The sequence below is a fragment of the Synchiropus splendidus genome, chromosome 12 (assembly GCF_027744825.2).
Source record: "Synchiropus splendidus isolate RoL2022-P1 chromosome 12, RoL_Sspl_1.0, whole genome shotgun sequence".
Taxonomy (NCBI): Eukaryota; Metazoa; Chordata; class Actinopteri; order Syngnathiformes; family Callionymidae; genus Synchiropus; species Synchiropus splendidus.
The window spans coordinates 14272431-14285488 of NC_071345.1; the positions used below are offsets into that span (position 1 = coordinate 14272431).

Genomic DNA, 13058 nt, shown 5'->3' on the forward strand with positions numbered 1-13058 from the left:
ACAGAGTAAAGAAGCCAAATGGGACTCTGGGGTCACACTTCACAATCGAGCTGACTATTCTAACCACAATGGCCCTCTGATGATTAGAAGACCATTTTTGGCAGGCGTGAAAGCAAATACAAGCCAGGGATTAGGTTTTACAAGGTGGTATTTAGGAAGAGCTGTCTGAATACGCCACTTGCTTTCCTGTTGTTGCCGCCGCTGTCAAGTCAAATGTTTATTTTGCCAAGAAGAGGGAAGTGATTTTCCTCCCAGCTGCACTGTGCAGCACCTTTAAATGTGAGACCGCCTTGCGAACTTGTCAAGACGTTTGTTTTATTTTGGTTACAAAGCTGTACTTCTTTTCCCCATGCATCTTAATCTCCTCCAGAGAGATGGCGCGGCTGATGGAGACAGATCTCATTTATAAAGTAGAGAGGGTGGGGGGAAAGTGCTCCGATTGAGGCTGATAAAAACAAAGAAGCAGCAAAAGCAGGAAGATGTGTTTTCTGTTATCTGCGTTTTCTTGATAAGCATTCAAACATCTGATGACAAGAGAACGTAGACTGTTAATTTAATTCCTGCCTTCGGGTGTCTACATCAGATAAAACTCTGGAGAATTATATTAGACAACTGATGACACACAAAAGATGGGAAATGATAGATTTGTGTACCGCTAATTGCAAATGTCATCTGGTTTTACCCTTTTTCAGGATCCCAACACAGTTCACGGCACCACTGTTTCCTTGTATTAATCCATTTTATTGATCCCTTATCACTTCAAACTCGAAGGAGAAAACAAGCTTCTATTAAACTTAAAAAATAAGAAATGTTTCTCCTCCTAGAATTGTCATCCATGGCAAAATAAAATAGAGAGCGCAAAAAAAAAAAACAATGCAAACTTTCAGTCCTGCAACGCAAGATGGGACGAGTTGACACAATAAAAACTGTGGGAAGAATGAAGGCAGTCTAATCAAATTTAATCCAACATTCTTGACTGATTCATGACTGTGACCATGAGTGTTGTTATCATGTAACACACCATCACTGATGTGTACATGCGGTAAAAATGGCACATAATAGAAGTGTTGACACTCAACTCCTGTGGCTTTGAGTTTCTTCTTCTGACAGAAGAAATTTCCTCTTTAAAAAATGACTTAAACTCCCACCATTTATCTTAACTTCCCCCAAATCAGCCAGTAAAACTGAAGTAACTTTAAGTCATCTCCAGAAATGGAGGTAGAAAGTGGAAAAGAAATGCAACAAGGACTTCAGTGGCTCCTTCAGAAAAACGTTTCATCTGCCTGCAACTCGCCTCTGGGATTAAAGGAGCAAAAGGCAGCCGGGAAATTAAGAAGTTTGAAAAAAGAAGAACCCAAACCAGGCAGACCAGGAAAAAAAACACAAAATTAACAAAAAGGATTGTGGGAGATTTGAGATAAGATTAAAAAGAATGACGACAATGGAAGCATAGACAGCTTTTTATGTGGCGAGGATGAACTTCCTCTGGAAAGTTGGACTTAATTCAGCCAGAGAGCTGTGATCCCCTGTCTCTCATTTTTTGGTTACTACGCAGCTGAAGATCAAAGGTCTTGTCTGTTCGCTGTAGTATCAGTGCGGCTCCTCGCAGCAGGGAGAAGCTACTTTGTTATGTACAGACCTATTAATCCTTCCCTGCAATTTTCAACAAAGAGGTCATTTTTGAAAAATGACCTGCTCAAAATCCATTTCCCTATTCACAGCATTTTTGCATTAAAAAAAAAAAAAAAAAAGTGGCCATCTTCAGATCAGGTAAAACTCAAGCCCCCAGGCCACAGTGATACATACGGAAGAACAGGATTAATGACAGCCAGCAGGTTGAAAGTTCTATAATGCAGCTACTGTCACAAAAGAGTGAAAGCAAAGCCGTGACGCACAGCGCCACACTGTTTTCTGTTAATTAAAATTAAAATTGAGAAATTTCTCATAGCAACTGGTGCTTCATGAGGGCCTTTGAAAAGAAAAAAAAAAAGTCATTACCTCTTCAGGGTTAGGATATTTTTGGAGCGGTGGGAACTGCAAACCAAAGCAAATGTGAGCAGAATCAAGTTGTTTTAGGGGGGTGGCTGGTAATGACCAAGACCCGCAGGTAAATCAGTGAAGAGAGACAGAGAGATTGATTATGAAATCATTCGATTAAAATCCAATTACTGGCCACAATTCTGTCTGCAAGAGAGAAAGTGAGGTAATTCCCTGTGTCCTCTGCTGCGGTTGACGGGCGGCTAGATCTGCATGGCTTTAATTAACCAGCTTCCAATAAAAATTAACTGGAAGAAAAGCACAGCCACGAGTGAGGTATTGACGTTAATGCTGAGGAATAACAGGTTGAACAGCAACGTATTCTTATGTGCACTGCATGTGAGTGAATAGTTCAAGTCTTGTGAGATTCAGTTATAAATCCAACCATCCATATGACTTAAAGATTCCAACCCACCGTGACCTTCAACTTATTCTATCTTCCGAGGGGAGAAACAAAGCCAGACTCTCAAACTCCAATAAATATAAGCAGCAACCTCATCCTAGTGCAAAAGCAGTTATCCAGTTTGTGGAACCAATTCCAGCGTTTCTGTCGCTCAAGGGAAGGGGTGCGAGTCAATTCAGGGCTGCCATAATCCTGTTGTCCTCTTAATTGTGAATAAGATGCCTATATGGAAAAACGGTTCCACACAACTATATCTATATATTAAAGCCTGCAAGTGCTGATTTAAGTTACTGCTCCTTCACACTTGGCTGCAAATCTTTTTAGTGAGCGCTGCGGGCCACGGACTGATTAAACCACATCTCGGGCAAAAATCAATGATACAATCTCCATGCCATCAAACCATCTTCCACCTAGAAAGCCTGTCTGTGATAAAAGAGAAACAAGATAAAAAGCCTTTTGAGTCCTATAGCAACATGAACCTCTGTGGGGTTGTACAGTGACAGACATTGTTGATATACATCTTATCTGCAGTTCGTTTTTTTCCTTGCCATTATCTGCGAACTATAATGAACATGAGCAGAATTGTCCACAAGCTTAAAGGAATGATGTTCGCCGCGGGAACCAGATTTGACTTCATTTGTCGTATCAGTTGAAATTAAATTTACAACATATAAAATACAATATATACAATATACAGCTCCAGACCCCAAACACACTGGCTACACAAAAATCCATTACACAATTACGACTAAAGCAGACCAGACCAAGGCACGGCTCAGGGGCCATATGCAGCCCTTGGTCTCTACTGCCGTGGCCCTCGTGAGGCCAGACTGAAACTATAAAACTGATCTGTAGTCATTTTTCTCATTATGTCTCATGTCCTATTTCTTTTTTATACACTACTGGTTCAATTGTAAATATAACACTAAATATTTTCCTTTTTTCTTCTTCTCATCTGCCGTTTTTGTGAGTATTTCATGTTCCTCAAAATACATTGAACATTGAAGTTGAAAATATATTTTGATGATTAATTTCTTGATTTTTATTGAAATATAATGAATTTCAAATGAAGCAGTTTATAGGTTTTCGGGCTTATTCACACTTCTTAATGTCCTTCCATACATCTGACATTTTTGGGTTCATTTTGTCCTTTTTTCCTAAGTGTATATTAATGATTTTCCCCATCATGCTTCGTACTCTGCATTGCAGAAGTTCGCAAAAAAAACAAAAACTTGAGCTTCTGATGATATGAAACTAATAATCATGGAAATATATTGGGGTAAAATTTAACATTCAAGCTCACATTCAGCTGCAATCATCAAAAGAAGTGGCCATGTTGATAACAAAGGCACTTGTTTGGACAATGTGACACTACTGAACGACTTCTGGTCCACCCATCCAGCTATTAATCCACGGTGGTCCATTAAGATGGCTCTAATACGGATCGGATCGAAGATGGCAATGTACACTAACACTGTTAGTGTGGGGTTAAAACAGTTTCTGCACACTAGCTTTTCTGAATGTATTTTTGCTATAGTGTCAGTCCAAAACCTCCTTCAAATGTTTGGACACAAACAAGTGTAATTCATGATGACCTTCAAGTCAAAATAACCAACCCAAAATGGACATCTTCGTACCTCATGTGACTTCGAAGTCTGGGCCACGAAGCCACCTCCGTGGAAATGGACCACGAGACAGGGAGACGAAGGGAGACGCTTGGTCTTCAGCCCCAGTGATAAAGAAATGGGACCACCTTCAGAGCGGCAAAGGGACAGCAGCGTTTCACTGTCCTGAGGAGAGAAGACACCAGTAGAGACTGTTTCAATACAAGGAAAGCAAACAACACATTTTAACTCCTGAAACAATAAACATATATCTTCGATAATAAGAGCCAACAAGGCATGAGTCAGGCTCTACAATAGTTCCAAAAGATATCAGTTTTCCCAACCAGTCAGAGAATCATTTCCAACAGTTCAATCTGCTTGAACATGCAAGGCGTTGGAAACGTTGGAACTGAAAATTACAGCAACATTTTTTAGGCTTTAGTGGGAGGGGAATTCATCAGCATTAGTGAATACAACTTTGAAAGCGACACCTTGTTCGCACTGTTGATGATGTTAGCAGCAGGTATCCCTTGAAGGAGATTAGCCGCCATCGCCCGTCAAACTGCACCCACTCATCAGAATAAAGTGAGAATCAAAGTCTCAGTGGATGGCTTTCGTCTCAATCCGACCTACATTCTGTGACATTTAAAGGGATGCGGTAGGTTTGCAGGAACACAATCAATGAGTGAAGCATTAGCAGATAGCAAGTCAGACAGCCAGACTACAAAAAAGGCGAACAGATTCTGTTGTAAAAAAAACACTGAGTCATGTGGAAGTAAGAGAAACTGATAGGGACCAAAAAAGAGTTTCTGAAAACACTCCTGTGAAGCCAAAATAGAGTAAACATAGTTGGTTCATTTTCTTTACTAAAAATCAACCTGATTTTTTTTTGTTCTGTAAACACATTTTTGTTATGGAAAAAAAGCGTGAATGCTCCCACAAACTGGGTCACACAAAAATAAGTGATAGCTTCAAAAGTTAAGATTACTCCATGTGAGAAAGTATTTTTAGAAAATAGGACAGGCAGTTGTGACTAAATGTAAAATCCAACTGGGGATTCAACAGTGATAAAAGGAAAGACCCACTTGTTTTCAAATTTATTCATGTTCCATTTGAGCATGGCCACTCGATACCATGCAGTCTTTCCTCTCGCCAATAAAACCGCAACTGCAGGGACCAAAACTGGACCAGCAGCAAAATTGGTTTTCACTTTTATTTAATCTGAAATCAAAGTTCTCGATTGCAGAGTGACAGAACGACCACTACAGGGTAAGAGGTCATCATCCTTGAAATGTTACTTGTGCGGAGCCTGAGTGCAAGACTGACTACATAAATGTCAGCTAGAGTAGCGGCGTTCACTTCACCAAAAATAAATAAAGAGATACAATAAAACAATACCTCCACCATGGAGCTCATTTCATGTGACTTTATAAAACACAGCATACAATCAAACCAATAAACTCACTTCCATGGTTCAAGAATTGTCCTGCCTCACGGCAAAAAAACATGGGAATCTGAAAGCGAGGTGACATGGGTGGAAGCCAGAAGGTCTTAAACACAAGGCCATCGGTAACACTAGCATAGCATTATTCCAGAGTTCAGAAAACTCCAATTCAATGTTTCTTAACTACACAAGCTAAGTGATATAGTCATACATTTAAATGGCATGATTTCAAAAGTGAAAATACGGATATTGTTATGAATGGTATTATATGTGATAGACTATGAGTAGAGTGATCCAACATGACATGCACCACCAGACCACCTGTCAGCAATGGCAGCCTGTACAAGAAGACAGAAGTGCGGAAGATGGCAAAAACTAAACCATTACAATTCTGACATTCTTGGGAACATGGGATTTGTATCCACAAGTTAGTTAATGAGCACAAATCTTTGTTTATAACCAAGTTTTAATAAAATAGAAGTTATTCTTTTATATTGTTTGTTGCCAGAGTAGTTAATAACGTTTTTTGGGGAACTATGCTGAAAAAGGTTGAGGACCACTGCTCTAGCCACTTTAAAATAATGTCAAATGACGAATACAAATGAACAAATTTCTTCACCACAGTAACGTGAAAGTTGAGATTCAATAAAGATTCTGAATTTAATAAAACCAGACCACACATCTGAACCACAATCTAGACGGCACTGCAGCAAACTTTAATCATCATTTCCTGATCATTTCACTGAAATCTGATCAGAAGTGAAGTTAAACAAGAAACGTAAACTTCGTCACCACATGGTGGATAGAATGTTAATGGCGTTACCTGTCCTTCACGCAGGTCATAAGAGATGAGCCTCATTCGAATAGGAGCCGAGCCAATGTGCGCTGATGGAGGAGCTATAGTAACAGAAGCCTGGTGGTTGGCTGCCAAGGGAAGGTCAAAGGGCACTGGAGGCACTGAAAGAGCACGATTCACCTTGACTTGTGTGGATGTCATACTGGTCAGACTCTGCAGGGAAAGCGCGCACACACACACAGACAAAAGGAGATAATCAAGCAGGAAAGGCAAAGAGAGAAAAGAGAAAGTTATGCTGTAACTGGGGTCACTGGAGAGAACGCGAAACTGGATGAATAAACCATGAGCGTCATTGAATAAATTGAATTCTACTCTGTTATTACTAACAGCCTAGAGGCAAAAATGAATAATGATAGAAAGATACTTTTACCAGAGGAAAGTTTAGCAACCCTGATACAGTTTTAATATTAAAAACAGGGTCAGCATTTGAGGCATGATTGTGTTACAGATGATTGAACAGCCAATTCTACTCACTGACAGCACTTCGGTCTCAGTGATGTTCCAGAAGGTTTTCCAAAAGTGGACATCCAGGTTTTGAGTGATGCGTTCAAACTCCGCACCTCTCAACTCCGGGTCAATGGCGTACTTCCCTGAGGTAAAGAAGGAGCTGGCTGCTACACCTGGCATTGGGAGGAAGGACAAATATACGCTCAGAACACACCAGGGACTTGGTAATGCAGAAGAGGAAGGAGAACGGAATTCAAATTAACAGCAAACAATGGAAGAATGACTGGTTCGGGAGTCAGAGAGGGGAATGAATGGGCAAAGTTTTTAACAAAGAGCGACTTTCAAATGAAATGGAATGAGAATAATAAGATTCACCAAGTCTGAAAGTCTAGACACACAACTGGAAACTAATTTAAAAAGACCTTAATTTTGACTGCTCAAACCTTAAAACCAAAATCAGTTTATGGCAGCCTCATCTCCACCTACTGCAAGCTCAACTTGTGCAAGCCTGACCAGGTGGAGTAAAATGGGTGAAATGCTGATGTCTGCTTTGACTTTGCTTGGTAATAAAGGTAATAAAGAATAGATTCAACAATGCACAATACACAAAACCTTTACGTATTTTATGTTATTGTAGAGCAGGACATGTATGCTGACAGTGAGACAGTGATGAGGTGTGTGGCAGGAGTGATGGAGGGATTCAAGGTGAGAGTTCTACTCTCAGGGACCTACATCAGGGATCAGCACTCAGGCCCTTAGTGTTGGCTAAGGAGATGGACAGACTGACAGAGGAGGTTAGGGAGAAGCCTCCATGGACCATGATGTCTGCAGATGAAGTGATTGGTAGGGACAGTAAAGGGAAGGTGTAGCAGACAGGAAGGTGGAGGTGGGCAATATGGGAAAAATACGACATTACTTATTTTTTCTTTAAATTGCAGTTTTGATTTCATCACAATCTTAGATGTATTTTTGAGATTAATGCGCTATGTTTCTGTTCAGAGCAACCATTTCTGAGTGCAAATAGTCCTAAAAAAAGGAAACCTTATCAGACAATTTACGCCAAAGAACAGATTTTGGGCAGCATATGCAAAGCATGTAGATATACCAAAAGGCAAAGAACAACAACACTCTGCTAAAGAGAACACTTATAGCATAATAGTTTTTTTTTCAATAAATATGTAACTTATATAGAAATATTGGTGAAGACAGGGATATTTGCTTTCTTCATTGTCATTTTAAAAGGATATAAGTGCACAAAATACTAAACAGCATATAATATATACAGTATATACAGGTATATATAAAATGGTAAAATTTTTGAAACAAAAAAAAAGATTCCACAATGTCAGATTATCGAATCTATAAAAAAAAATTCATATTGGTGGGAATAAACAAACCAATGAAGAGGTGAAAGTGTCATATTGCCTAGAGTTTAATATAAACAACCTGACTGCATTCAGCTAACAGCACAGCAAAGTGTCAATGTTTTAGCCACGCATCAGTAATAGAAAAATTGAGTATTAAAACACCCCCACTGACTTTAATTGCCCTGTAACTACGCTTAACGTCCGACGAGGGAGTGTTTGCTTTTGAACACAGACTGTAATCTGCGAAATAAACATGAGAGCTATGATTGAAGATGTGTCTTTAAGCTCTTAGGAAGAAATGAGCTGAGAGACAAGGCTGTTTTCTACAGAGGGCACTAAACAAAGGAGAAGTAGCTCATTAGACTCACCATACGGTGCAATACCTCCTGATTCCACTGTGATGCAGCGGAGAATGCAAGAAACAAGAAGTTAAAACAACACCTATTTTTTCTGATTAAATAAGTATTCTATGTTCTGATCCGAGTGCCCTGCTGTCTCATCACCGGCCCAGTTTCGCACCATAGTTCTGAAATATTGACCTAACATTGGGCTTGCCAAGATGAAAAGGCATCTAAAAAGGACTGATGCACAAGTAAAAGTCAACACAGTTGGGGTCCAGGAAGCGGAGCAGGAGGGAGGGCGATCATGGAATGACAGCAAAGTGGTTTCATGGTGACTGTGTGCAGATGTCGATGGGATGCTGCAGACCTATTCCTGATTGGTGCCGCCTATAGTTTTCTCCGAAGGCCACGAGGCCGATGGCGAGGGTTTGCAGACTGGGTCGAATGGCTGGCGTGAACTGCAGAGGAGTGGAAAGACATTTTATGCATTGTTCACATCTACTTTACTTATTACTGAAAGTTCCCTTGAAGCATAAAGCTTTCACATCTAACTCCACACAAAAACGTCCTCTGGATACTGCACACTCATCCTCACACTTATCCTAATCTTCACTGATCCAGCTCCTTTACTTTGTCCCAGAACAGTCAATTTACCACCTGCCGAGGAGGAGCACTGTGCGTGTGATTCACGTTTAATGGAAGGAGGCGGCATATGACCAAACAACACCAAAACAAAGGACCATTGAGAGAAGCTTAGCTTTAAATGTTATTAACACACAAAACTAACACATGGGAGCCACGGACACTAAGAGGGCTGCTGTGCATACTCAAATTTCACTTCAAGATATCAGTTTTTCCTCAAAATGGTTTGAAGATAAATCACCTTCTCTTGATGGAAAACTGATGAATGACTGTGGGTTTCAAACATAATTGGAAAAATGAAATACCCAAATGAATTAAAAATTGATTCAAAATATTAAATAATAATAATAATAATAAAGTCAAACATAATATTTGTCTCTTAAAGTGACCATTTTTCCCCCCATTGCAATTGAAGTACAAGCACAGCTCCTCCTACCTGAAATCCCAGGCACCTGCCGTAGAAGCATCCCTTGTGCATGGAGGAATATTCGCGGACAAAGCTCTCACTCAGACCACTTTCATCCTGGAAAAATAAATTCCCGTGACTGTTATCGTGCAGCATCCTCTGGGCCAGATAGAGCAGGGCCCGCAGTTGACACAGGGCATTGCAGTAGGCCTCCATCTCGCTGGCATTGTGAGCCACTCGGAAGAAGATGCTACGGCGGTTTGCAGTGATATAGCGCCCCTTGTGGATAATGTGTAGAAGACAGCAACGCACAACCTGAATAATGTGAAAAGATAAAAATGTCAATATAAAAACACAGTTCAAGGCAGGCATAAGACATTTCAAGATATAGTATACACAGACAAAATAAAAACAAAATTAATTGTAAAGTACACTTTTGCTAGATCAACTCAGACATAATCATTTTTAAATAATTTCTCCTCCTCCTAAAACTCCTGAGGATCCTCAAACTAGCTATATTTGTTTTTTAGCGTTGTGATACTTTCAAAGGCTTTACGATGCTGACCTACTAGCCACATGAATGAACCTCCTTGAGTTAGTAGAACAATTTAAATAGATAACAAGATGGTAGGAATGGCAGCTGAAGACATCTGTAGTAGCTCCCGAAAAAAAAAAACAGTTAAGAATCTAACATGCACATTTTCACATTGAAACCAGTGTATGCATATTAAATAATGTTTCTAACTTCATTTGACAATAAAATGGAACGCATTGTTAAACTACTTTACTCTGTAAATCATTTCATGCATTTAAGAAAAAAAATAATTATTGGAAAAAATCATGTTTTAACAGAAAAACAAAAGGTCAGAGGAGTGCTTCAAAAATTTAAGGTCAGAAAACAATGTGAGAAATTCACAAACAAAAAAACATCTGCCCTCGAAGTGAAAATGTGAAAATAAAATGTGGAAGCAGCATTTGGGCAAAGCAGAGGCCGCTCATTGAATGGACATAATGATTTTATTTGAGGTTAAAATCTGTTCAATGGCTATGAAGATATGATGAGGAACATGATAACATGATATTTATGTGGTCCTCAGATGAAATATATAAGAATAACCACGTTTACTAAAAATGTGTATGGCCTTCTTTTAGTTGTTGACATCTGTTTCTGTCAGATGTGATTCGTAATGGGTGTAACTAGCAAAATCATTTCTGAATAAGAGCAAGTGAAAAGCATCCATGTGTTGAGGATTAGTCAAAGTAGAATTGTGGGAATGTCATGGATTATCCATGAGGAGATCGAAGGAAGCAAAATGAGCAGCACTGTGAGCTGCAGTTAGTGAAGGTCATGACGTTTTATCAATAAAAGTGGGAGGAAAATATCGGAGCTGGAGATACTGTACAACAGAAAGATCGGATCTAATCTAACATCAACCTCAACTGAAATTGGGGAAACAAACACAGTCACCTTGAGATAAGCCACGTAGAATAGATTTCCTCACACAACACAAGCTCACAGCAGCACCTCTGAGTGCATTGCTTACCTTTACTAAAGAGCGATATCCATTTGCAGGTATTAGTGGGTCAAAGTCAAAATGGTGAAAGACTGATGCAAAACCAGTGACGACGGGTTCAAGACTGCGAGCGTGTTCCTGGATCAAGTTCAAGGTTTCTACCAGCCGATATGCTGCGTCACCCTGGGGCCCCTTGGAGCCCCCTGAGAAGAAGGTGATGTTCTCCTCACACACGCTGTAGAGGGCCACAAACACAGCCTTGGTGTCCATCACTGGAGAGACAAGAAAAACAACCAACTTAAGTACCATAGCCTGCATTATTTTTATACTTCATTCCAGAAATGCAACAATGTAAATGAGCATCTGGTTTCAGCTCTTGATTGAATAATTGGTGTCTTAATATTATTTCCACCAATAATACCGAATAACATTTGCGAAAGAAGAAGAACTTTTAGACAAGAAAAAATCCTCTGAGACTCCATCCCATGTTTGTAACACGAGTAGAGTATGAAGGCTATTTGTTAATGTCATGCTGCTGGGAATGAAACATAATGGAAACATGAGTGCCAGTAGGTGAAAACGCAAGCTGACAAAACACTTCCTTCAGCGTTGTCTATACCTGGCTCTAATTAGCAATAACAAAAACAATGGATTCATGCTGTTGCCGGGTTATTCGAGACCACTGTTTCCACGAGAGGAGACGGGGTGGTGTGTGCGTGACGTGTTGTGTTACCATCATGCCACGAAATCGGAGGACAGAGGAGTGCAAGTGAGGAATGTTTCATCTTCATCTAAGATCTAAAAACATGGACCAAAATATCACCAGGTGAAACACGTGAACACAGAAATAGAAGAAATACATGACGACCAGTACAAGACGGAAGGCTCTTTTTCAGGGAGAGAATGATTTCTGAAGTTGGGACAAGCGGAGCAGCAGCCCAGAGTTCAGCTCCAACAGCTTCTGTGTGTGCGCGAGTGTGTATGTGTGGTGACCAGTCAGTCCATGACAAATGTCCCTGCAAATTCAGAGGGCATCTCTAGCTCCCGGGAGAATGAGGCAGACAGCAAAAATTGAAAACAATTGACAGCAAAGAAACACTCTAGATGAAAAAAACAAATCACCAGGCTTATTTTCATAATTCTTAATGAAGAAGCTTGAACTTCAATTTCATGTTAATAGGACCGTACATGGGCATGCAGCGTAATTGGAGATATAATGAAATGCTATCATAAAAGTCTCCTTTTGTCAAAGGACACTGTGAAATACCATTTTTCTAAAGTGCATTTCACACATCTTTTTAAATCCGGGCCTAAAAGAGCACCTGACAGGAAAATTATTAATATTGTGTCCGAATAAAAGCACATCCCAGCAGCTTGGGGTAAGACTGGAGGAACAACAAAAGCATTCTGCCCTGTTACATGAGCGAGTCAGTCAAACAAGTTCATGCTCAAAGTCATTTCAAATTCCATTTATTAATTAGAGCACTGGACAGTCCGTCTGCCAAGTAAACAGACCTTGTGTTGTTGACAGGGTAAACACAGCATTACACACACAGCACTATATGAACTCCTGGATTAGCAGATGATACGGTAATACTTCACTGAGAAGCCGTGGATTATGTTGTTATCAGGCCACACACAAGCTCAACTTTGGATACCTTCCAGAAAGGACAGAGAGCAAGCTCCCAGAAACTAAATAATAGTCAGGCGGTCACTCAGCATTTAACAAAAACTATAAAAACTGTCTTCTATTTATGTCAACAAGGCATCCCACTGCCAGTCATTTCGGTTAGTCTCCCCTTTGTTTGTGGGACTTAGCATGTGGTGTAGCACCTGACGTAAAACAACTTTCCTGTTCTTCCACAGAACTTTCTGAGCAAAGCAAAATGCGAGTAGCAACTTAAAAATGTTTGTCTAGTAATATAATAAGCTTCATTGCCCAACACTTCCAACACTGCTCTGACTGAGTGGAAATGACAATAATTATTTGACCTCAC

General features: G+C 40.0%; 1 protein-coding gene across 4 annotated transcripts in view; it reads right to left on the reverse strand.

The window, feature by feature from the left end:
* Nucleotides 1-13058, reverse strand: part of lipeb (lipase, hormone-sensitive b) — a 30565-nt gene that overhangs the window by 10216 nt on the left and 7291 nt on the right. For 2 of the 4 annotated variants that reach the window (XM_053880311.1, XM_053880308.1), the window contains exons 2-8: nucleotides 11092-11333; nucleotides 9578-9862; nucleotides 8867-8957; nucleotides 8527-8553; nucleotides 6819-6964; nucleotides 6312-6497; nucleotides 4078-4230 (exon numbers count right to left, since the gene is read on the reverse strand). In XM_053880311.1, coding sequence (XP_053736286.1) covers nucleotides 4078-4230; nucleotides 6312-6497; nucleotides 6819-6964; nucleotides 8527-8553; nucleotides 8867-8957; nucleotides 9578-9862; nucleotides 11092-11333 — 1130 coding nt within the window. The remainder of the gene's footprint in view (nucleotides 1-4077; nucleotides 4231-6311; nucleotides 6498-6818; nucleotides 6965-8526; nucleotides 8554-8866; nucleotides 8958-9577; nucleotides 9863-11091; nucleotides 11334-13058) is intronic. The other 2 variants (XM_053880312.1, XM_053880309.1) reach the window with 1 other exon arrangement.